The 27,645-nt window shown below is 39.3% G+C and overlaps 1 protein-coding gene across 1 annotated transcript; it reads left to right on the top strand.

Annotated features, from left to right (window-relative positions):
- Positions 1 to 14,880: 14,880 nt before the first annotated feature.
- LOC137268954 (uncharacterized) lies at positions 14,881 to 25,919 on the top strand. The gene is made up of 12 exons (XM_067803579.1): positions 14,881 to 14,988; positions 15,670 to 15,817; positions 16,005 to 16,141; positions 19,092 to 19,227; positions 20,593 to 20,688; positions 21,540 to 21,652; positions 21,772 to 21,863; positions 22,208 to 22,361; positions 23,114 to 23,209; positions 24,411 to 24,569; positions 25,137 to 25,229; positions 25,839 to 25,919. Exons 1-12 carry the CDS (start codon positions 14,881 to 14,883, stop codon positions 25,917 to 25,919), a joined length of 1,413 nt encoding a protein of 470 aa, XP_067659680.1.
- Positions 25,920 to 27,645: the final 1,726 nt, after the last annotated feature.

The following is a 27,645-nucleotide window of genomic DNA, read 5'->3' on the forward strand; positions in this document are numbered from 1 at the left end:
TCATACGTTCAACACAACTGTACATGTACACAACAATGGATTCAACAAGTGGTCCTGAAGTCAATCTCGGTTGAATTCAAAGCAGAAAGCGCACGCTAGAAAATAAATGAGTTGAACGCTTACATAAACATTATTGGCATTTCTCTGTGGCGCTGCTTAACGATCACAGCTTACTCCGGATAATGTTTTGCTCAAGTGAAAGACAAATAGATTTCAACTTCAAATACCTCCATTACCTTCAACAGGAAATTAGAACACAATGTGTTACTAAAATAAAAATGTCGAAGCACTGACACTGTTGTCAGATATTGAACAATTATGGTTTAATTACAAATATTGATCTCTTGACTATTTATTTAAATGTAAAAAACATGTTGCAACTTGCATGATCAGAAGAATCAGTAAATATGACTTTATAAATCTCAATCGAATTAACATAAAGCCCATGGGACGATCAGTTTGACAATTGTTATCCTGCAGTGAATAAACCGATTCTGCTCTAAACACTCATTTCCCGGATACGAAATTATAAGTACGTAGGTCAAGGCAACTTTGGAAGGAAAAAAACATGCTAAACCAATAATCCTTCAGGATTGGGAAATATTGCACTAAAATGAAACATATTTATCTTTTCCGACTAGACAAATGTGAATGTGATTAAGTTACTCTTTCATTTTGGATGGGTTGGGAAACATCAGGTCCAAATGTTCTCCTACAAATCTGAGTTTACAATATGCTTGAAATGGTACACAATGTTATTTATTTGTTACTGTTTTTGTTCTTGCTTAATCTGTTAATAGGAAATGGAAAATGTGATAAAAGAGTTGGCTAATCTAAGTCAAACACATGTTTCAACTTAGGGCACGAAGCATGAAAACATCTGTACTGATGTTTTCATTTTATAATTTATAAGAATATATTTGTTATAACGTAGTGTTTTGGTACAACTGTTTCAACCATAAGTGGAACAGAGAATGGAAAATGTTAGAATCGTTTAAATCAAGAACCGCATTTCCAGTTTGCACCAGGTGCTCCTTAAGTCTTTAAGGGTTGTCTTACCTAATAATGATCATCTCTATGTCAAGTTGAATCTTGCTGAAGATGTATCATTAGAGATCACTGGTGAGGCTTGACTTTCAACTGGGATACCTGTATTTGGATAGTTACACAATCGTCGGCCCAGGTATCTGTGTAATACATCACGCTGTCAATAAAAGTTAAACATATCGTAACATTTAGGCTTTTAGCTGATGTTTTAGAAGTATAATTGTTTTTGTGCTCTGTGATAGGCAATCAGTGGGCATTGCTTTTGAATCTGAAGTCAAATAAACATTGGAAAATATTACAGAAACCTTTAAACGTGACAGACCACCAACAAGTGTTTAGATTACTGGAGGTTTACTACATGTATCAAACACTCAAGTGTGCGTTCATTCATAATATCGAAAAAGGTCTTTGTGCATAGCAAAGAAGTTTGAAATTCTAAATTAAATATCCGTACCTTGAATGTCGATGTCATTGTTTCACTGACAGGATTTGATGAATTGATAGCATTCGTAGTACAATCATGCATTTTATCTCAGGTTCAACCTGTTTGACGTTACAACCGAGATCCGGCTTTGGTTTCATCGAAATCAGAAACCAGGCTGCCATGTGCACATCTTCTAAGGACGGAATGTTCAAGATTCATCTTCGTCAAATTTATTATTATCTTTCGGACCTATCTACTGGCCTGTCGGAAGTCAATCAAACGACTACAGTCTGATGCTTGAGGTGTTTGGCAATAAAAGTGAAATTTGAACACTACGTCAGACACGCACATCTCAATCCATGGTGGATTGCAGATGACCTTTGCTACAAATGAGAATACGATCGTTAAGGTTGGATGAAACAGGATGTGGCTCTCCCCACCACATGTGATGATACAGACCGCCAGTGGTGAAAAACAGTCAACAAAAAAAGAACTATAAATGTCACTTATTGTTTATTCATGGTTTGCACTTTCACTATCGACGAGTTACATTTTTGTAGCATAGGATGGAATCTCAAAGACATGCTCCTAGAGTCTCGCTGGATAACAATGGTCAATTCTGTGATTTCTTAACTCTCTGAAAATAAGAGCAAGTAAAAACACTCAAACTCGTGCTTTATCAACCTTCCATATGTGCAAAGTATGCTGCGATGTAAATACACACATACGGTGTCACTACCATTTACTGCTGACAATAACTGTGAAGTCAGTGTCTTTCCCTGGCTTTAATACGAAAACAGTGTGTGAGGACACTATTGCGGTAATTATTGCTACCCCACGAGATAAGCCTAGGATATATCAGTTTCGATTATGTTGACTCACTTGAAAACTTGAAAACTAATGTAGGGATCAGTCTGCCAGGTGTCTACAAAAGATGTAGGTATTGTGTTTCAGATTAATACCACTATTTTGTAAGGACCCAATCGTGGATGCCGAGACAATTGTCGTTGTCTCATCAAGAACTAGTGTCGGTTTCAGGTAATGACATTGAAAAAGGTCAACAGAAGAGGACATATAAATGTTGCCACCTAAAAAGAGACGTTTCACCGGCATGATAGGCACATGACTACTTCAGGAACGGTTCCATCACAATAGTGTCTCTCAGGATTTCTGTCTCTGTACAGAGAGTATTGTTCGGTTTAAAGACTAGACTAGAAATGATGCTGTGAGTCGCTGACGGCTATCACATCCCATCTACCACGAAGCTGTTCTTTATGTCCTGTTGAGTGAGTTTTAGTTTTACGCCGCTTTTAGCAACATTCCAGCAATAACACGAATTTTCTGGGGACACCCGAAAATGGGCTTTACACATTGTACCCATGTGGGGAATCGAACCCGGCTCTTCTGCGTGACGAGCGAACGCTTTACCACTAGGCTACCCCTCCGCCCCTATTTCCTGGTGACGTATTTAAATGTGTTATTGTCTTTCCACAACATCAATTCTGTTGGAACGACCTTGTCTGTGAGAAAGTGTTATTATGCTGGGTGTTACTCTATACAGAAGACGTAAAACAAATTCAAGTTAGCGCTAGATCCAGAGGGTCTTAGCGCGTGTGTTTCATGTGTATATATTTCTGTGCATGAAATCAGCAGGCATTCTTGATCACTGCTTCATTTAGCGATCATTTCGACTTCAGCAAGTGTAGTGATAATTTCACTCAGGTAATTCGTTGTGACGTCGCCTTTTAAGACATCCTGATCACAATTTGATGACGTCAGAGCATCTACGACATGCGTGCGTCTCTAACATGACACCATATCTTACGCTCGAACACGACAGTAGTATTGCACGTTGTACTTCCAGCACGTGATACCGATAACTTTCCTATCATTATGACTCAATCATTATATGGATGTACCCCTGAACATGACCCTACAGTGCAAATTCCGAATTCCTGATCAAACTATTATTATCACTCATCTCTAGTTGTGCCAAAACACATAACGTTGTACACAACAAATATTTTTGCTTCATTGTACAAGATCTTTGTACAAAACATGCACTAATTTTGCAGGCATCATATTCATCCTCTTGAATATATATATGAACATTTGAATTTAAATACATCGGCATAAATGTAATGGTTTGTTGTGTGAGATGAAATACTTCTGCAAGTCAATGTTCCCGCCAAGTGTTTCAATAATGAAAGCAATCGAGTGTTATCGACATGATATGGTACGAGGTGTTACCTACTGTATCAGTCACTAGATGACTATACCGGCTCCGGTGCCGGGATGAAGCATGTGCTTGCACTGGTATATGGGCAGATGAATCAGGTTAAGTACGCCTCTCTAGTGAGAGGCCGCCATCTAATCTCATTTCATTTACACTGAGAGTGTTCGCAGGAACCTCGACAAAGATGCAATAGCACATCCTTTCTCTCTATGGAGACACTTGATATTAATTTCCCAGTGGCTATGTCTGACGGCCACTGTCGTTTGGTCATGATCCCCATATACAGACATATCTTCTGTCTGGAATAATTCATTGGTGTGTAAGAAGAGGTCTCTGCGTTCATGACACTTCAAGCCTAAGTGGCTGAAATTAATCGACCCAAGAGGACAATTCATTGCTGTCAAGCAAGTTGTTCACAAGGGGGAATTTAAGTTTTGATGTATTTCCAATAATACAATCGAACTGCACATTTACGTTATGCATAGGTTTATTGTGGAAATTATGATCATTTGTCCATATCAAAACTTTGCTTCAGAAATCATTTCAAAAGAATACAATTCATGGGAAGACGCTTTCACAATGAAATAAAAAAAATCAACACTACATTCCATGACAATTTACTTTAGGTACTTTTGTATAAAATGTCATTTGCCCTGATATACAAATAGTTTACATACATAGTACTTGTGCATTCCATGACAATATACTTTAGGTACTTTTGTATAAAATGTCATTTGCCCTGATATACAAATAGTTTACATACATGGTACTTGTGCATTCCATGACAATGTACTTTAGGTACTTTTGTATAAAATGTCATTTGCCCTGATATACAAATAGTTTACATACATGGTACTTGTGCATTCCATGACAGTGTACGTTAGGTACTTTTGTATAAAATGTCATTTGCCCTGATATACAAATAGTTTACATACATAGTACTTGTGCATTCCATGACAATATACTTTAGGTACTTTTGTATAAAATGTCATTTGCCCTGATATACAAATAGTTTACATACATAGTACTTGTGCATTCCATGACAATATACTTTAGGTACTTTTGTATAAAATGTCATTTGCCCTGATATACAAATAGTTTACATACATAGTACTTGTATGTAATCACGTTCATGTTAGTATCCATGTTTCTTTCCAGCTTTCGTCATTTCATCTGAGGTTCTGTTATGCCGAATGTAATTCTATCCTTTCTGAGTGACATTGACGAGATTGAGTGAGCGCTTGAGTTTGGGTTGACACCACTTGCAGCAATTTTCCAGGTATATCTCGGCGTGGACACCAGAAATGAGCGTCATACATTGTGCCCATGTGGAGAATTGAATCCAGGTCTTAGGCATGACGAGCGTACGATTTAACTTGTGGGCTACCTCATTGCCCCACATTGAAGAGAAGTCTACTTCAAACATACAGATGGTATAGACACATCTGTTTCAGACTCTTACAGACATACTTTCGGCTTCAACCCTCGATTACCTCCTGTCTAACAGTAATATGCATACACCTGAAGGATGCCTCAGAATTCCTTCAATGTTCACGCCAATCCCCTGATGCCACGCCAATCCCCTTATGCCACGCCAATCCCCTGATGCAGTTGCCAGCTTCACCTTCTCGTTGATGTAGCAAGCGCTATCGTTCGACTTTTGTTGATGACAAAAATAGCATGGTGAGCTCAGTGTAGGCTGAGTATTGTCACACTCAATCAAGATATCCAAATCGTATGCATCTCTTTCATATGGTGTTTGTGGATCATTGATAATTATGTCCTGGACTACTTTCAGATACCCGCGCCAAGCAGAAAACAGTAGTTCCTGTGTGTGAGGTTATATTTGATCAAATATTCTCCCTCATATTCTTCTTGGGGAAGTGTGGTAGACCAGTGGTTAAAGCTTTCGCTCGTCACGCCGAAGGTCAGGGTTCGTTTCCTTACATGGGTAGAATATAACAAGGGACTTGTCATCTGGATAAAATGACAAGTAGGACAGTATTTCAATGTATTAGTGATGTTATTTGAATACTTTCTTAGAAAAGATTTGTTTCTTCATGTCTTTACACTGTACATTCATGTGGCGTACGTGGCTGTGAATTAATTGGGTAAGCTGTCACGTTTTGTCACAGACTTTCATCTAGTTGAAATAGGCCTGATCTATGCGAAAGTGCAACGAGGAAATATGAACCAATCACAAAACATATCAGTTTATCTTCGAGCAAATGACTTCAAACGGAATGATATACTGAATGTATGTTTTTGCGATTTCAAATGGCCTACGGTCTAGATTTCAATCGTTCTCCTGGATTTTGTCTCTGGAAAAGACTACAATAGACTAATTCGTTTGATTAAGCCTGTCTATAGATGCATTGTACTGTGACTCTGGGCATGGATTTTCTAAGCCCTCTTAGCACTATGTCAGTCGTAAGTTAATGTTAATGTATGGCAGTTACGACTATCTTAGCACTAAGAGGGCTTCCAAAATCAAGGCCCTGGGTCGTATGGATGCTAGAACGGCGGGCTAGCGTCCGCTAGTCATGTTGTAAACCCGGGAACCGATTCCCCACATGTGTACAATGTTTGAAGCCCATTTCTTACTGGCGTCCACCGGCGTGTTAGAATATTGCGTAAAGCCATACATATGGATGCTAACACAATAAGCCCTCATAGCAACAACAAACCTGAGGTTATGACAAAGACCACTGATTTGATATGTAACTTTAATTCTAAACATCTGTCATATGTCAACAGTAAAATTATTACTCTCACAAAACTGGGCAATCGTATCTTCCTGAGTTGGACCTCTCATAGCGTCTTAACGTCTTTCGAAATCGTATCATGTCAACACTTGACATCCCTGCGGGCACATGCCAAAGCTACAATAATTAAATTTACCTTTCACAAAAATGTCCAAAGACATAATTCGCGGATGTTCAGCAAAAACAGATAGTTGGAAACTATTTTTAAATATTTTTCTTTCTAACTTGGGCGCAGGAGGAGGTACATGAAGAACACTCATACATAATATCATTATGATACATGCATCATTGAGTGGACTAAGTCTCCAAGAATCCTAGCTGTATCATCAAACGCTATGCCATGAAGACAAATGATGAGTTTCTTTTCCGAGTGTTTTAAGACAGACTAAAGTAACGAGTGAGTGAGTGAGTATGTTTTTACGCCGCCTTTAGCACTGAGGGGGCACCTGAAATGGGCTTCACACATTATACCCGTGTGGATAATTTAACTGGCGAACGCTTTAACTGCTAGGCTACACCATCGCCCCCATAAAGTAACGACGATGTTATCTTTTCGCTTAAACTATGTTGAGCGTGCGTGAGTGAGTTTAGATTCACGTATAAGTAACCAAAATTACAATTTCGTCTACAATTTGTCAGCCATTGTATTTCAGAGTAAATTGTAAATACCTGATTATCCGTCCGATGAAGTATTCAATAAGAATGTTGGTTGTTCAGACAGTTCTCATTTCCTGCTTTCTACTCCTCGTCTATAATTTATCAGCCATTGTATTTCTGAGTAAATTGTAAAAACTTGATTATTCGTCCGATAAAGTAACCAATAAGAATGCTGGTTGTTCAGACAGTTCTCATTTCCTGCTTTCCGCATCCTGTCATCATGACCTACTGGTAATCATTAAATTGCTATGTTACTTAATACTAAACTGGCAATGCGACACATAATGATGAATTTGGCAAATGCAAGGTTCCTCCTAAGGTTGAAAGAACACGTATATATGCTCATTTTGGAGCAGATGAAGCTGATAAATAACTTTCGTCTTCAGCAAATTCTCACCTCTCATTTACCAATATGTGGCAAATAAAGTTACATCTGCAAAAGAACCTTTTCCCTTATGTCCTTTGTCTAGTAGGTGCGATTAGGGATAAAACCATCGTAGAATACTTATTCCACATTTGGAATGTAGTTTACTGCTATGTACTATAAAGTACAACTAACGAATCTGGGAAAACTTTGCCAGTTGAAGCAATATCCTTGACATTATACTGGTCCAGCGGATCCAGATTCTGGACTTACTTGCTCACAGCAAGTTATGTTCAAAACAGATAATGTCTCTTTGAGACCCTTCGTCCTTGGAGAAATCCCCAGCAATGTTCGACAACAGCTTAAGGAAACAGCACTCGACATTCCTTCGAGAAAAACTGTACTGACATATACAGTCCACTATCTCATAGATCCAGGTCACAACTAGAGCAGGAAATAGAGATACGGTTTTTTTCAGCCAAGATATATCCAGATTTCAAACTTTTAGTTTTGATGCCAACAATGTGGAGTGTCCTGCCTGCTAAATGCAGAAAAGAAATACATTTTGCAGGACGGATAGCATGCAATAACGAAACAGTTGATCATTGTTATTTCAGGTGTTAAACCGTTTGATATGAATTTAATCGCAGCGGGATTGTAATAAATACACTATGTCAAACGTTTGTATGAGACATAATGATTATAAATTAATAATACGAAACTGGTCTTGACGAAGATGTATTTGCGACTCAATTATTTACTCCATTTGATATTCCCAGCTCCCTCACATGACTCGCCAAGCTATAGGTGAACCATTTGTCATAAATAAATTGAATAAAACCACCAGAGGGATAATTGAATAACACGTAATGAATCTAGATTGATTTCCGCTTAACCCCAAGAGACACATTTTGACCTGGGTAATCGCATTAAGATTCCGCACCAAGCGCTCATTCTCGACCCTGATTTCAGAGAAACTCGGCACAGGTCATGGAGACATACCATCATGTGAACAACACTCTGAGCACAATCAGCATTTCAATGTGTGTGACCCGTGAAGGTCCCGGGGTAAAATAAGAACCCATGCTTGCCATAAAAGGCTACTATGCTTGTAAGAGGCGACTAACGGGATCGGGTGGTCAAGCTCGCTGACTTGGCTGACACATGTCATCGGTTCCTAATTGAGCAGATCGATGCTCATGTTGTTGATCAACATGGTCCAGACTCGATTATTTACAGACCGCCGCCTTATAGCTGGAATATTGCTGAGGGCGCCGTAAAAATAAACTCACTCACTCACTTCATTGTATGTACTGATGGGAAACGATAGCAAAATTACAACAGCTAAACAGATAAAACGTAAGAACTAAACCAGCACAAACTCACCCTAGATTCATGATCGGTTCTGTTAGATAGGATTTTAATTCAAAACTAAATCCTTTCTTCTATAACGATTTATGTTTTCTGTTGTTCGGAACTACGATGTGTCCTTGTAGTTATTCCTCGTTATTTGTATCTGCTATTAGAGCTAACCAGCAAAGAGGAATTAGGTTAGGAACGTGGCACCACCAGTGAGTCCATTCGGACCAGGTGCATGATACCTCTGTAAGAGCCTTTTGGTCGTTCCTTCCATCAATCATCGTCTCAGAACTCTCTGTATCGGTGTATCCTTTACAGCAACGCGTGTCTTCTTCGCGTCAAGATTTCTTAGGTCACAATAGAAAAGTTTAAGAGACACTGTCGACAAGGATTCAGTACTGAAGTGTATAGTTAATGCGTTTAGTACAAGATGGGGCTGAGAAACTGCATGCACTAAGTCTGACATGGACATGTACACGGTGCCCGTTTATTGCAATTGTGTGATCTTCAATCTCTCTATGATGAACTTCCCAAACCATGTGTACTCATGGGCGATCTGAATGGCCACAACCCGCTCTGGGGGAGTGCGACCACAAACACTAAAGGTAAAATTATTGAAGATTTTATTTCAAATAATAATTTATGTATATACAATGATGGTGCAGATACATATTTACATCCTGGAACAGGAACATATTTAGCCCTTGACCTGTCAATAACTGAGTCCAGCTAACTTAATGAATTTGAATGGTCAGTCCACGATGACCTTTGTGGAAGTGACCATTTTCCTACTATACTTAAACGTGTGACCCCATCTTGTCCCGCCTCTAGGACACAGAATTAAACCCTTTCTTTCTTCGATCGGCATTGAGCTGGAAAACATTGCTCCCTCCCGTCTTCTTTCTTCTCCTCCTTGGCAGTTGGTCAGGCCCCAAGTGGACCTAACATTGACCACATATAAAAAATCAGAAACAAATGAATTACAAAATAAACAAGAATATCATCAATTAAACATAAATATAGCAATTATAAATCGTTATTTACAGACGGGCCCAAGGACGGTGGCGCAGTGGCTTGTGCCACTGTCATTGGATCCAGAACAATATCTTCTAGATTACCAGACAACAGTTCTATTTTTTACAGCTGAAGCTAACGCAATACTAACTGCTCTTAAATATATTCAAAGACACCCTCAACATAAACAGTATATAATCTATTCCGACTCTCTTTCTTGCCTTCAGGCTATTAAAAATCTTTCTTGTAAACATCCACTTTTAATTGAAATTATTGAATTGTATAATAATCTTGCTACTGGCCAATACGACGTCGTCTTCTGTTGGTTACCAAGCCATGTAGGAATCTCTGGTAACACATTGGCTGACCCTCCTGCTAAAGCAGCACTCAACAAATCTGTGACACCACTTCTTATTCCTTACAGTGATTACAAAGCCACCATTAGATCTTATACCCGTGGTCTGATGCAAAAGAAGTGGGACACCCAGGTGGGTATCAATAAATTACATGAGATAAAACCCTACATTGGTTATACCCACTTGGGTTGTCAGTCCAGGTTTGAAGAGGTCATATTACGACGATGTCGTATTGGTCATACGAGGTATACACATGCATACCTGTTGAAAGGTGAAGATCCTCCGTTTTGCATCCCTTGTGATGAGAGAACCACGGTCAAGCATATCCTGCTTGACTGTGTTGAATTCTCCATCATAAGGGATAAATATTTTAATGTAAAAACTCTTACGGATCTATTTAACACAGTAAATGCTCATTTAATTATTGGATTTTTAAAGGAAATTGATTTCCTTGTTGAATTATAATTGATATGTTCTGTAGATAGTTGTATTTTAAGGGACGGTAGTATAGCTTAGGAACATTGATCATTGGTGGCTGTACTCTCAAAGGGGGTTGAAGTGTTGTAAAATTATTGTTCTCCTGAGAGGGTACGTAAGTCGAAAACTTTTCAAAGTAAATTCATACTTTCTAGGATTTTTAAGCATAGTATTTGTGTTCTTTTAATTTTGGCTAAAATTTCTTACTCTCGCCAGCAGCTGAAGGGATGGTGTAAATCCAGCTTGGGTCCATGCAGGTAGCAAAGGTACTGTAAGTCCCTATGGTCCCTAGTATGGTGATCTACCTTCAGTTGCTGGCGATCTATAGCCCGTATTTTATATTGTATTGTCCAAATAGTGATGTTTGTTTTAACTCTCCACACTATTTTAATTATAACTGTGATGGTCTAGTTGTTTTACTGTCCTTTGACGATAGGTGTTTATAATGTATGCATGTTTCATTTTAGTATCAAAATGTTCTCGTCACGATATGGCTGAAATATTGCCGATGTGACGTTAAATATTAACTCATTCACTCACTTATTGCAATTGTGTTGACAGAGCACACTTTGGCTATTTGAATACGTATTTGAATAATTTTTATGTCTTCTGGTCCTTTTTGATGGTGGACATAAGAGGTAACCAAATGAATCCCTTTGGCCGTCTGTGTGACAAGCTAGGTTTGTTGGTTTTAAATATCAATTAAATTTCTTCGATCCTGAATATTTACATACCCAAGGTGATATGCCGAATGAAGGTGATTGCGTCATAGTTATGTGTAAATGAACGTTAAGAATTAGTGCGTAATTTTATTATGATCTATCATAATTCTTTGATCTTTAACCTTGTCAGTGACCAATGTCGAAATGGACACCGAACATGCAGCCCTGAAAGAAGATGTGCTTATCATTGTACTGAACTTTGATCGTATGAATAAAACAAGAGACATGAAAACCTGTAGGAGATAAAAAAATCAGTTGATTTGTTTATGATTGTTGCGTTCGAAGGACTAACGTTTTACTAAATTACTTAAAGGGTAAACGTGTTAATCTGATTGGTGGCTTTTTGAGGAACTGTCTGACAGGAACGTCATATATTCGGGGCAACCTTCAACTGCTGAAACAATGGATGGAACACGTTTACACAAGAACAATGACAAGTGTTTGACATTTTTCCTCAAGTTGATTGATACGAAAAGTGTCATTTACATCTGCTTTCAGGAACATATGTGATTTTACGAGCGCTACTAGTAACTGACGAACCATGACAATGAACGTACAAGCGATAGATTTGCGTCTGTAGTCCAACAAAAAGAGTCCATTTGCAAGAGTTCAATACAGAGTCCAGTGTGTAAGGAAGCGCCGTTTATTATCATTCTTTTGATAGGTAGGTCAAAAGTGTGGATGGATTTCACTTATTGTCATTTGCATGGCACTTTCCATGTTATTGTTCGTCTTCATGTGTACAATGTTCATGTTCCAATGCATTGAACATAGAGTTGTAAAACAATATATGTTTATATAGGTGCTTGCAGAATGTCAGGAGTGTCATCTTGAGATGCACTATGCATGTGTTGCGTTAAGATCAGGGGCCCATATGGACTATTTGCTGATCATGGGAAGTTGGGGAATTCAATCCCTTTCCTCGACAAGATCATCAAAGATTAACCTCAATTGTGCTTTTTCAGGTTTCTGTACACTATGTCACATACCTGAAAGCACATGTTCACTGTAGCACATGCCACAACGCGTCATTACAATCACGTCCATTTCTCAAAACTGAGGCCAATATTTGACAAATTTGAAAAAAAGTCACATTGAACACTTTCTGTTTTGACACAGCCTATAACGCCCTATCAACAACGTCTTAAATGGCAGATCAAATGTATCATAAAAATATGAGGACATGTTCGTTTGAGATCCATCACGAACACAAACAATATTGTAAAATATCAATATTGATTAGCCTAATCCATGATGCTCTTCAAGCTTCAAGGGTATTGCCAACACACTATCTCGTCTGGACGGTAAATGGCTTTAAGACCAAAGTTCTTCCTAATCTCAAAGATACAGAGCGCAATGTACTGTATAGAGGTACAAGCATGTGCAGTGATAGAGAGGCTTTATTGTTATCGTGTGGGTTAGGTTTAGCTTATCAGAAGCGTAAATCAACCTCCCTTATCTACGGAAGCCTTTTCATGCCAAAAGATTGTCGGCCTATCACAAAAAGTAACGCGTCATGTGAAATTTTTCTTATCTACGACATGGCTATCTAACCGGATCCTGACATGGCTGAGACGCCTGTCTCAACACTTGGGGTTGCCGATGTCTGGGTATGTCCAGAAATATACGAGATTGCAAATAATGAGAGACTGTGTAATAAACAGGGAGGTTCACTATCTTCCCAATGATTCTCAGCTCCATTTAGGTCATGTGTGGGTCTTCCAGCCATCTAGCTCGTGATGATTAACTGTGCAGAGTTGCGACCCTTAGGCATGTAGGGAACCTACTATTTTCCTAGTGAGTTCTCACTCCCCCTTTAGGGTTGCTCGTTCGATTCAGAAAACTGTCCATGGGCCATTACTAACAATGAACTCACACACACTCTCTCTCACACACAGTCACTCGCTCAATCACTTACTGCTCCAAACGTATGGTATATAATATATACGATACCGAAATTCAGTCGGTGAATATTCTCCAATGATGTCCCCATAGGGTATTCGTACATTTAGACAATGCAGCTCGTATGAAAGGCCTTTAAAGTACCAACCACAACCAGCGTGTTGCTGTGTACGACAACGCTTTAAGCAAACATACCTGACACTAAGGAAATTTACTGTTTCAATTTAAGTTAGACACTATTTTAAATAAATACTGAAAGGTAACGCTGCACGAGTTAGAATAAAAATCCAACTGCTCTAGATCGTCATGGCCGACAAATTCATAGACGATTTAAAGAAAGCCAACTTGGATTTCACAAACATAGTATTCGAAGGAGGCGGGGCCAAAGGAGTGGCTTATTGTGGTGTCGCGCAGGTCTGTATACGTCTAGAAACACACATGTTTATTTAAACAATTATCTGTGTGAGCTGGTTTTAGATTAGTTTCTATTTGCCATTTATTGATAAATCGGTGACTCAGTCGGTGGCTAAAGCGATGGTTGATACTTCAGGGACTATTTTTAACCAAGTCTTTGAGTTGCTTAGGTAGATACATAGGGAGCGCGGTGGGCGAGCTGTCCAAGGCGCCAGGCTACATGCAATGATCGAGGGAAAAACAAAGGCCCCTTGAGCAGTTGAACCAACTGGACATCGAAGCTATACAAATATCTAGTGGTATAGTAAAGTATAGTATACATAATCTGCACATTGGCTGGCATAATCAACTGAGTGTCACATATGTTACATCTAAAGATCCTTTAAGTTCAGTTCTGGAAAAATTATAGCATTTATTAAACTCCTCTATGTGCACGAAACATCTTCAGATGTAAAAAAAAACAAAGAGTGCATGTTTGCGAAAACAGCTTCCTTTCTTGTCCAAATCAATGTATTAACACCTTTAACCTGAGGTCCCCCCACCCCCGTATAGACACATTTGACTGAGTCATGCCATCGTATAGACAAATTTGGCTCAGACTTACCACCCGTGTAGACACATTAGGCCCAGAAATACCACATTTTGCTGAGACATGCCACACATATAGACACAAATGACTGAGACATGCTACCGTATGAACACACATCGTTGAGACATGCCACCTTGTAGACACATTTGACTGAGACACGCCACCGTATAAGCACATTTGGCTGAGACATGCCACCATACAGACACATTTGGCTGAGATATTCCACCGTATAGACACATTTGGCTGAGGCATGACACAGTATGTACACATTAGCCTGAGACATGCCACCAAATGTAGTCATTAACCTGAGACATGCCACCAGATAGACACACTTGGCTAATAAATATCACTCGTATAGATGGATTTGCAACGTACAAAGTCTTTGATATGTATGCTTAAAGTCATGTAAGCTGTATACACCCTACTCCTATATTTAATGATTCAGAACACACACCTTTTAACACCACGCCCTGTTTGCCTATAATTCACCGTGGTGTACTGATCAGAATAATGAATGCGCTTGGCAGAATTTGTGATTATTCGGCAAAATGGCGATGGATGCAGGTGATCTGTGGATACTGAAACAAGCTTCTTTCGATTTTGATAATATAGTTTTCGAAGGAGGGGGAGCCAAAGGGATAGCGTATATGGGAACGCTTGAGGTATTTGTATATCTGTCTGTCTGTCTGTACATTATCTCTATGTGTGTTTTGTTCAACGCGGCACTCGGCACCATTCCATCTATTTGACCGCGGTCTGTAAATATCCGTGTCTAGACCAGACAATTGAGTAATTAACATCATGAGCATCGATCTACGCAACTGGGAAACGATCACACGTGCCAACCAAGTCAGCGGGCCATTCCACTCTATAGCTTTTAGTCACCTCTTACGACAAGCATGACGTACTGAAGACCAATTAATTCCAGGTATTCATAACTAGATTATAAAGTGAGTGTGCCAGGTTTATTTGATACTATGTAATTACAGTGTCGCGACTTGCACAAGCAAATCAGTTTTATATCGATCATCCGAGAGTAGAAATCCATTACGAATCAGTTCAAAGCTTTGACAAGCAAGATAAAAGAATAAGGAGATGTTTCAGTCCAATAAGTTGATTACCTGCATGTTCAATAAAAGTTACATTAAGAGTCAGATTCGTACATGTATACAACAGTGGACTAAAGCACTAAATATCAGTTTTGGGAAAAGAGTATTTACACTCCTTCTGGATCCTTCATGCGCATCAATGACCTTGACATTCCGACATCAAGGACATCTTTTGACGTTATTAGCCCATAAGACGTCATTCAAATCCACAGCATGATTGTTCACTGTTTACAGGTTCTCCACGAAGTCGGGATCTATGATAAGCTTCATCGCTTCGCTGGGGTCAGTATGGGAGCAGTGTTCGCCACCCTGATGGCTTTGGGCTTCACCCCGCGGGAAGTAAAGGAATTTTCTCGGACGTTAGATGCTTCAGCTTTCCTTGGCAAGTATATCATAGCTGCTTAAATGTGATTGCCAATGAGGCGTCAAAAGCCTAGTTATGAAAGAGTGAATGGGGATGATTTTACGCCGCGCTTAGCACTATTTTAATAATGATCATGGGGAAATCATAAATTGGTACATTGATGGTCACTTTGACTAAAGTGCAATCTTATTTATCCTTTATTCAGACGCGACATGTGGCTACCTTGCCTTCCTGCCGAACCTGGCTTGGAGCTACGGATGGCATCCTGCCAAAAAATTCTACAACGCCGTGTCCGAAAAGATCCGCGAAAAGCATGGCGACAGCCTGTTGACGTTTGGAAAGGTGAGCTTCAGAACATTATTACATCACCATCAAAACAACGTCTTTAACTGAGTGATTTTCATTTTTGCGCAGCTTTTAGCACTATCCCAGTAATATCAAGTCAGGACACACCAGAAATGGGCTTCACATATTTCACCATATGCGATACTCCACCGCCCCATGGGTAAACAAGTCGAGTCAATATAACATATCAAGATTAGTTAGTCGAACAGTGATAGCAGGTAAAATATCCCAGCTGAAATTTGTTAAAGGAATGTAGAATCTTTGACTTCGAACATATGGTATGACTGAAAAATATGGATATTACTGCTTGAAACTTTTGAAGCATTTTCCTGGGTATTACGACTTAAGGCGTTGTCAATGATTTTTTAAAAAATACATCAGGGTATATAGATGTCTGATGAAGTTCTGATTTTATTAAAGCAGTTTTAAGTGGGATTGGGTGGGGATGTTTGGGGTTTTTTGTTGTTGTTGTTGTTGTTGTTGTTGATGATGATGGTGTTGTTTTGTTTTGTGTTTGTTTGGGGGGCGGTGGGCCTTTTCGGTATTTGCCTTGCATATGTAAAAGGATCTTTCATCAGGACCAGTTATGACCCGTTTATAAATGCAATACCTGAAATAGGTACCTTAATCACTATTTTCGACCACACCCAGTGGCCACATGTTGGAATATTCACACAGTAATAAAACGGAGTCATTATAACCTAAAAATAACCCCGACATTTTGTACAGAAGTTCATTTTAGATTCGCTGAATCAGCTTTTTAATGCTGCGACATCTGGGTCACGTCCGACGTGATGTGTGAGCGTGGTGCGTGTGCGTTGCATACGGACGATTCATTACAGTTATCCACACGTACAACTGGTATCTTTGTCTGTCACTTTATTACAGGGTACATACAATTAAGAATAAGTATGAAGGATCAATCTGACTTGATTAGTGCCCATGTTTATTGTTTCACGTTAACAGCGTACGTGGGGTATCAATGTTAAAACTGAATGAGTATGATTTTATGCCGTCTTTTGCAATACTCCATCAAGATCGGGGACAACAGAAATATGGGAATCGAACCTGGGTCTTTAATGTAACAAATGGACGCTCTAGACTTTATCACTTCCCGTGCGATCGTAACTTCGTGTGAGTAAGAAAATATTATGGAACATAATACTATAAATCTAATCATAATGTCGTCACTGATGTATGATGAAATAAAATTCATATTGTTGTCATAGTCCGTGTACGTCGAACTGTCTCGGAGATAGATTGTCGGCTACATGCATTATAGCCGGTACAATTCCCAGAGAAATCTGCTTTGATAAAGTTCTGCATTAAGTTTGGCTGCGGAAATAGTGAGTACCATCAGCCAGGGCAACAATAAATACCACCTTTAACGTGTTTTGGAATGAGGGGCCGGCCATCGGACCTCCACAGCAGGGCACCTCATAAACTGTGACCACGTCATGAGCAAATACGGACAATGAGTCAGTGAAATAAAACTAAGGTATTTATTATATGCCCAGTCCAAGTCCCTTATCGCGAAGTACACACGGCGTGTATTGGTCGTCTTATCTACGGTTGTATTTCAATACCGTGATGACAGGGGAATCGAGAATGTCATCCCACTTTACATGATCAAGGTTCAAGTTGTAAAATATAAGACATCAATTCTTGTTAAGTTCTGGTGAGTGAATGAGTTTAGGTTTACGCCCCTGTCAGTAATATTACAGCAATATCATGCGGGAGACACCAGAAAGTGGCTTCATGCAATGTACCTATCTGGATAATCGAACCCGGGCCTTCGGCGTTACCAGCGAACACTTTAACCACTAGGCTACCCTGTCGTCCTAGGTCAGGTGAAAAAAACGGATATTTTACGGTACAGGTGGTGCAGGGGGACACGTTTAGGTTAATATTTCTGATGATTTTTTTACTACAATGTTGCTCTCCCGGGTGCGGGGCAATGGTACGGAATGATTAGTACATACAGAGTTTTGTCCCTTGGCTTTAGTCTATTAATGTACACTGACACCCACGACTCATAAGTATCATGTTACATAGCTTCGTTATCCGATGCCGTATCCATTATGACCCAGCTATATGAGGGAGGTCAGTAAGCAATCAGACGTTTGCCAGACAATCCAGTGATTGATATGCATCAATCAGGTCAGGGAGCATAGGTTAGTGAAGATCAACCGTGACGTCACGGGTCAGTACATTATGCATTATAAAAATAGTGTATATTTAAATTATCATAATATTGTACAGTATATATTCATTCGGTTGAATTCGTTTCAACTAGATCATTGCATGATATGTTTGAATAGTTACAATTAAATCGTATTAAGTTAAATCTAAATATTCCAAGAATTTTAATGATCTGTTTTACGAATACGGTGATTCAATGAGTGACAGGGCACATACGTCTTACCTGTAATCCTCTAACCCTTTTCACTTTTCTTAACATTATTACATGTGACTTTGCACAGCTTCTCTTACACAATTGTAAATGGCTAACTGCAGTAATCTACATTTATAACGCACACCCATATATGACGAACTGTTTAGTTGAATTCTGACCCTAACTTGAAATGCATATCACGGACTGTAGTTGCAAGGAACTAAAATGATTGTTCCCGTTGAGTTCGTTAAACCGCTGTTTACTGTTTAAATGTTTAGTTTACATTCTGCTGCTTCATTATGTAATTACTCGGTAGTTCCTCGTTATTTCCGTTCGTTAGTAGAAGGTGATGAGTTCTACCTGTTAAAGGCGGTGGGGTAGTTCAGAGGTGAGAGCGTTCTCTCCTTACTATATTCCAAACATATTTCGTGTGTTCGCTGGTATGATACTGCTGGTATAATGCTTGAAGCAGTGTAAAACTTCATTCATTCATCCATTCATTCATTCGTTCGATCTTTCTTTTTCTTTCATTCATTCATTCATTCATTGCAGCTGTACCATGACCACGGGAAGGAGCTCTGTATTGTAGCTTCCAACATGTCCACCTCCAGCGTTGAATACTTCCATCCCAAGACAACACCCGACTTCCCCATCATGGAAGCGCTCGCCATGTCCATCAGCATCCCAGGTGAATGACTGCCTCCTCGTCTCTCCCATCCTGAGAAGTGTTTTGGATGTGGTCTAACGCCACCCACAGCAATATTCCTGCCATATGGCGGCGGTTAAAAATCGAATCTGGGCCAGACATTCACATGACCGACAGCATTTGGGATACGAATACATGTGTCAGTCAGTTATTATGTGTCAAGGATGACCATCCATTCCCTTTAACTCCTCTTACCACAAGCATTGCTTGATAAAGACCAATTCTATCCCCGAGGTCAGAGACTACTGAGAAGTGAGTGAGAACTTGAATGAGTGGCTGAGTGATTAGGTTGATGGATGGATGCACGCGTCGATGGGTAAGTGACCGTTACAATTTTCATTTAAATATGCAAAACCAGAAATATATCTTAAACAACATATCATTAAAACAAGCTATGTCACTTTCCATGAACGCTCGTTATTCATAAATACATGCTTAAATACATGGCCGGAATGTAACAAAGTCTAGTTATGAAACATGTTGTGGGATAAATTCAACATTAAGCTATTACATGTACCTTAATTTTCCTGTATGCGATAAAAACGTCCTTGCTGTCAGTAGAACTTCACGAGCCGGCCACCCGGTGTGAGTGAAAAGTGCAAAAAAAATGCAGATATAAATGTCCACTAGACTATTCGTCAGCTGCGACACCTTAACATTTTACCTCCAGATGGCGTATAAAGAATAAATAAGTGATAATTATAGTAAGCTATAATTCAAATATGCCTGGACTTTCTTCAGTGTAAGTGTTAATATACTCTGTTTTTCATTACAAGTTGTTCACTGGTCACGGATAGAACGTGGATTCATGGTGTTTGGTATTTATCTTACCAAACACCTCAATGTTAATGTTGAACTGTCTGCAGCACGAGGCATCGGATAAGGAGTGCCAGAGTTAGGCAAATACCCAAACACTCCTAACAGAATCTACCAAACGAATTCCCACAGTTCGGCATTTACAGAGGGAAACATTAAAAATGTCACTGGCTTGTAAGTTGTTCAATGGTCACGAGGGGTATATAGCGTAATGTACCCTCTATAGCCCCGAATGGGCTCAGAGAACATAAACAAACATAAAGGGTGCATCAACCTATTTATCCTACCGAACATTCCAAAGTCAATTTTGAACTGTTTGGATATAAATTGTATTTGATCACAATAAGGAGTACCGGAGTTAGGCAAAACAGCCCAAACACAGCTAACACGAAGTAACAAAGGAATTCGGCATTTTGAGTGGCTAAAATTGAAAATGGTACTCGCTTTTATGTCGGGTTCATTGATTCGCTCAGTCAATCAGAACACTACCTCTATGTGAGAGGTATGATAAATAACAATGTCTGATTTCAGTGGTGATGAAGCCCAAGTATTCGTTTGTGAATGGAAGAGGGGAATACTTCGTTGATGGTGGAGTCCTGAACAACTACCCCATCAACACTTTTGACGGTACGGAGTTAGACATTGTTTCCTCGTTAATTAAATGACGTTTAAATAACATTGGAATGAAGAAGAGGAATACTTTTTCACCTATTGCGATAAAGGCGTTGTCCATCCACAAACATTGTTATTCTTCAAAGATACCGTTCTAGATGGTCATCGTATTGCTGTGATCAAATATCATCTAAGGATGATTCAACTAAAGCATCGGGCACATATTTGACACCACAGTAATGACACCTTTGAAAAAGGTTTAGTACTATGAATATCATACACTTTAAATCAAATTAACATTTCTCTCGACAAAAATGACTGTTAGGTTAAGCCAGATATGTCACTTCCCTGGATTGGCCTGTATCTTGCTGAGGTGGCGTATACTATGTTGTTCACTGGTCACAAGGGGGCCATGAGCTGATGTACCCTCGAGGTTTGTTTATGTTCCCCGCACCCACAGGGCGAGGTGAACATGAACAAACTTCGAGGGTACATGAGCCCATGGACCACGAGGGACCAGTGAACAACGTATCTATCTTACCGAGCACCTGAATTTTAACTTTGAACTGTTTGAAGCACTTCTGTTGAATGCGAGGCGAATCGCCATTTTGCAGACGACACAATGTAAACAGATTTAGAGTTATCTCCCTTCCATCGATTTTCAATCGCAAAACATCCGTAATTTCCGTTCTTCGTGCGTGATTCAATGGTATTCGAGACACCACGTACTACCACGAAGCACCAGAAGAGTTCGGAATTCATAATAATACATCGCCTGTGAGCGTGGCACATTCAAAATAATAGAATAGCGCTCAGCCAATCATGAAGCGACATTCATGTGTGAGATAAGATAAGTATTTTTGTAGGATGGTATCTTTCCATGGACCCCAAGCATTCCTTCTTACACCATGCCAACGTCGAGGAGGAACAGAGCAGCTGGTTCGATGGCTTCAGTGAGAAGACGCTGGGAGCTATGGTGGTGAGCAGCTGTTCAGTGCATAAAGACAAACGCGTTTTCACGTTCTCTTTCGCTGATCTATACTGTATATAAAATCAAAGAAAATCACATGGACTAACAGTTTACTTTTCTTGTTTTAGTTTTCGACAGACGAAAGGGAGGTTTTCAAACGGGAATTTGGTGAACGTATGAAGGATTATCCTCCAGACAGACCAAACACGTCATTGATGAGGTAGATGTGCGTGAGTGAGTGAGATTCACACAAAAATGGGTGTTACATTTGCTCCATGAATTCGTGAATTCGCGATGCGTGTCCGATTCAGCATGTGAATTGTACTATATCGACCAGCTGGTAACCCCATCAGCAGAAACAGCCATATGAGTACTCACAGTATCTGTCCTTCGCGGTGTGGTCTTAGACGGCTTTAAATACCGACAACAAAAGGCAAAAGATAGAACGCAATTACTCCGCAATTCGCGACGTATTCGCGTCCGATTATCTGGCTTTTATTTTATCGCAAAGTGGAAACGGCAATGTAAGTGCTCTAAGCACCTGTCCTTTGTTTCCCCTTCCAGGAAACGCCTTCCTCACATGACAAAGATAGACGAGGATAACAGGAAGCAGGATACGGTAAAGGCGATAGCCCACAAACTCATGGCGTGTCTGCGGGAGAGGAACCTCGACCAGAGCATGCACATCACGAAGATAGAGCTCACTGACGCGCTTAAGGTGTTTACTAAAGGGGACTGAGCATACACTTCTTGACAGTGTGCGAAATACTTTCCACATTTTGCTCGCTAGTCAGGACAAGATATGCCTGAAAGTTCACAAAATAATTTGCTCACCTGAAATCTGAATATAGATACAGTTTCATCATTAAGTCACTAAAACGGTGAGCATCGTCATCAGTACATAATCTTGGATGATTTAAAAGCGTCTTTTATTTTAACACGTGAGAGGGTGATATATTTAAAAAAATGACCCCATGTGAATTCACTAGCCAGTTAGGCAAGAGTGTGTGAAGATTTACGTTCACAACTGGATTTTTACTGGCCTGTGGCTATTTCGTACACTGCTTCTCAACGCCGTCCGTCTGAGCGGGTTATGCGGTTGACTTTGTATGCTGACGTGCCTGAATCTGAGAATGTGGGGTCGAATCCCGGACGAGACACAACCCAACGAAAGTACTAGTTTTGTACTATGGAAGTGTAATCAAAATACAATGTATTGCATATGTTCCATCGTGTTTGATCTGAATATCAACAACATCGTATTTGTGTTCTAGAATTCACCCATGAATAAATTCGTTAATGTAACTTCAACACTGTTCAAAATAGCAAATATTGTGAATATGAGAAATATAACCCTATACGTCACTAGCTCGAGGTTTGGTGACTTTAATGCACACAACAATTCATTAAACCGTCGGTGTTGTGAGTATAAAAAATATCATTATTAATCCTGTTTATGTCCCCTTGCAGAGCAGCAACATAAGCCCAGAGGAATACAAACTTCTTTTCGGAAACACGAAACCGGATAAAGTCTTCGATGAGATTGATAGATATGATGACGATTTTGTGAGTGTTAGCTTTCTCGTTACTTTTCAATGTACCGAACGTGTTTCAAGAGTTTATGGAATTGTAGGAACGATTTCTTTGATATTTAATCTTGGAAATAACCCGAGGTTTTCTACACTACCTGTGCACTGATTTCAAGACACCAAGAAACTTGAACTTAAAATTGTGCAGTTTCATTTTCATTTTTGTAAGCGCAATAAGTTAATATAATTAGGTTGTTCAGTTTCATTTGTGGAGTAATATCTGAGTTCTTATTTTTATTTACTTGGATTAATTACCGACGTCATCTCTTTGCACAATATTGAAGTTCATCGAATAAATACGGGTTCCTCGGTTTGCACATGTCAAGTATTTTTCTATTTCTGCATGAACTTATAGCGAAATACATTCCTCACTTGTCATGCCCGAATGAGTTTAATTTTGCGCCGCTTTTAACAATATTCCAGCAATATGAAGACTGGGGACACCAGACATGTGCTTCCCATGTTGTACCAATGAGGGAAATCGAACCCTGGCTTTCAGTGTGATGAGCTAACGCTTTAACCAATAGGCTAGCCCTCGCTCCTATAATGTCCAAGGATGAATGATGACCTGTCATGGGCCTGTTTCATTATTGTAACTTTTCATCTTCTTGTTATTTGTATATTGATGAACATTCAAAGATATATTTCCACGAGATGTCAATGCAGGTTCTGAGGTAATTGTGTGTGTGTATATATATCCACGAGATGTCCATGCAGGTTCTGAGGTAATTGTGTGTGTGTATGGTGATGGTTTCATTATTCGTGATTGTCAAAGGTGAAATATACCATTCCACTTATGTACCACAGACCAATTCACCGATATAATCATGAGGGATACACACACACACACACACACACACACACACACACACACACACACACACACACACACACACACACACACACACACACACACACACAATTACCTCAGAACCTGCATGGGCATCTCGTGGAAATATATCTTTATATATATATATATATATATATATATATATATATATATATATATATATATATATATATATATATATATATATATATATATATATATATATATATATATATATATATATCCTCATGATTATATCGGTGAATTGGTCTGTGGTACATAAGTGGAATGGTATATTTCACCTTTGACAATCACGTATAATGAAACCATCTCTTTTCAACTGCTACAGGTGTCTGTACACGCTCTGGTGTCATATTTTGCCAAGAGAGGTGTCCCAATCCATCACGGCGCCCACAGTCGCCCATCGCATGTGATAGACAGTCTGACGACGTATATGATAGCTATAATTGACTCCATCACAGCAAGGCACAAAGAGGTGGTCGTCAAGGTAATAACCTGCAGGAGTTCCTTTTTTTAAAAAAAAAAAAAAGAAAAGAAAAACGCCATTTGCCACAGGGCAAGAGACTTTAAGAAAGTAACTTGCCCTGACTAATTTTCTACTTTGCTCTGATCGTTAATCATGATGTTGTAATTATTAAAAAAAATCATCATGGTACTCGATGTTCATGTTTAGTGGGCTATGTGTTCAGAAGTGATAAACAGCAAAGAAAGAAACCTCTAATTTATTATCATTGTGAAATTTAATATCTACATTTTGAGCAGATATGAAATGAAATCCATGTTTATTTGCAGTTTTAAACCGTAAGCAGAAATTGCCTAGTAACCCACGGACAAGTAAAATGCCGTTATTTGATTGCCCGAAAAGAAAACTGACTTGTCCCGGGGGTTGGATGATGAGACTTTTGAACCCCTACTACGGTTTCTTCAACCATATCGTATTTTTTTTAAAATACTTTAAATTAAAGATTCAGTGAAAGTATATTAGTTTACACTATTACAAAACGAGACGTTTCTGATAATTCCACATACATATATATAGATCTGTTTTTAACAGCGACGTGACCTTGACCGTTCTATCGGCATTGACTGTGACTACGTCACCACGATGGACGACTTGGAGGAAGAGGACATTGAATTTCTCATCACGGTGCAGATCAGAAACACATTAAAACATTAATAATTTTTTCCGTGCATTTAAAGAAATTGTCGAAATCATGTTTAATAAAGACACAAGAAATGTACCACTTTTTTCATATACTGCCCATCAAAGGTTTAGCCTCACGTAAAGCAATTTATATGTAATACGTGAAATTCTCCACTAACTTTGGGGAACGACTGCAAAATTTATGAAGGTGAATTGCACGTATCATGCATCAAATTGCTGAGAGCCAAGTTGAAATAGTGTGCATGTGAACAGCTGCGTTTCAGTGTAAAGTTTTGTTAAGAATTCGCCAGTTTTCACTGAATTTCATCAATTATTGAACTCATGACAGTAATCTTTTCAAAGCTACGAATTCGTTTTCAAATACACCAGTTCATGTGTAAACAGTACCTTAAAGCAGAATGGAATATTTTGCAAATTTAGTTCAGAACAGTTGACTGGAGTAAGTGGGTCTGAACTTTCGATTGGTAATATGACATGTTAGATGTTGTTATGTCGTATACACGTGTGTAGTACTGGCGTTTCTTTAGTGTGCTCAATCACATGTCCGAAACACTTCTTAAACCTGCTAAACACGTATATCTGTATTTGCAGCAAGGGCGCAACGCAGCTATAGCGTTCCTCAAGATCTACGTGGAGAAGAAGGGAAAGAGCTCTAAATCACAGACTGATTGATACTCCAAATGTCAATCACATTTAGGAACGTACTGGGTCCGTACACCTTCTACCGTGTTCACCTGATGTAATAGCGACATGGCTGCATTATATTTCAAAATTTGGAATGAACGTATTTTCCGGATTTGAAATATAGACGATGTAAATTGTGAAGAAATTGTAACTTTATCAGATTCAACCTTTTCTTGTGTATTATGAATGTTGATTTCCTGGTGATGATGTTTGTGGTGGGTCTTTGCGCGGGAGTGGGGTTGGGGATCATATAGCAAGGACACTGAGTTTTCAAAAATGTGGAAACTTGAAAAAGGAAATTCATGCTGGATCATAGACCTGTGGTGGGATGCAAACGGACGTCTCTCGAATTTGAAAATAAGTATCAGGTTTTGTTTACATGTCTACAGTTTTTAAGCCTTAATACAAACAAGAAGAAATGCAATATGGTGAAAAAAGACTTATTGTTATTAGAACATACGTTTCATCATAAGAAGGCCAAGTGGTTAAAGCACTGGCTCGTCACACGGAATACCCGGGTTCGATTCGCCATGGGTGGTATTTGTGGAGCCCACTTCGGGATTCCCCCGCAATCATGTTGTTGGAATATTACTAAAAGCGACTTAAAACTACACTCAATTACTAGTACCTGTTCCGTAGCGTTCAAATCTGTCATATTCCCAGTGAATCCAACGGACAATTATCATCCATGGAATTAGTCGTTTGAGAAAAGCCCCATTTGATTTATGAATTGTCATTGTAGTCCATCTACTCATAGGCTGTTATATTTAAAGAGGACGTGATTGGTAGCAGAAGGGGTTAGCTATCCCTCATCCTTACGACTTCAAGGATTCCTCGCATGGAAGAAATGTCAATTTATCGTGTCTCCAGGCGTGGCATTGGCCAGTACAGTAGATATAACTGTCACTGTCTTTTGACCTGTGTGGCGAGCATTACCACATGCTGCAGAAATTAATGTTGATAATACTATCTTGACTAAAGCATATCCGATATCGTCTACACGTTCTGCTGTCTTGTGTTATTTTCTCAATAAAGACATCTGACAACATTCCTCTGATTTGAGGACTGATTATAAGAGTTAGTAGGGTACAACATCATTTTTAAAAGCTAAAAATAGGTGCTCTGAAAGAGGCGCTTGGATCCAGTTATTTTGAGGTTCGGGTGAGAATATTGACCTTCAGTAGCCCATGCTCGCCGTAAGAGGCGACTAACGGGATCGAGTGGTCAGGCTCGTAGGCTTTGTTGACACATGTCATCGGTTTCCAAGTGCGCGGATCGATGCTCATGCTGTTGATCACCGGACTGTCTGGTCCAGAGCCGATTATTTACAGACCGCAGCCATATAGCTGGAATATTGCTGAGTAAATTTAAACTCACTCATTATTGAGGCGCCTCACTGAACGTCTGAACACTGTCACCTGTTTCATTGATTATGACAGATGATTCATTATATGCCACTATACAGTTAACACACTACGGGTGATTATTGCGACAGCTCTCGTATACCCTTTAGGGGTGACTATTGAGATAACGACTGTCTATTACAAATTACTATAGCGACCAACTATTGCAGTACTATGTCAATAGTTATTTTTTTCTACTTGAACCTATATCCCAAATGGATGTATACTTCATTTGCGATAAAAACAAACTGAAGTTTCAGTCTCGTTTGATAACAGTTACTGACAAGAAACCTGAAACACAAATCAAGCTA

The sequence above is a fragment of the Haliotis asinina genome, chromosome 16 (assembly GCF_037392515.1).
Source record: "Haliotis asinina isolate JCU_RB_2024 chromosome 16, JCU_Hal_asi_v2, whole genome shotgun sequence".
Lineage (NCBI taxonomy): Eukaryota > Metazoa > Mollusca > Gastropoda > Lepetellida > Haliotidae > Haliotis > Haliotis asinina.

Bases quoted from the DNA above. Each gene is read 5' to 3' on its own strand.
- LOC137268954 (XM_067803579.1), top strand. From the start codon at position 14,881: ATGGATGCAGGTGATCTGTGGATACTGAAACAAGCTTCTTTCGATTTT. The intron at 15,818-16,004 runs GCAAGTATATCA...TCCTTTATTCAG, and splicing joins AGATGCTTCAGCTTTCCTTG to ACGCGACATGTGGCTACCTT. The intron at 19,228-20,592 runs GTGAATGACTGC...GTCTGATTTCAG, and splicing joins CATGTCCATCAGCATCCCAG to TGGTGATGAAGCCCAAGTAT.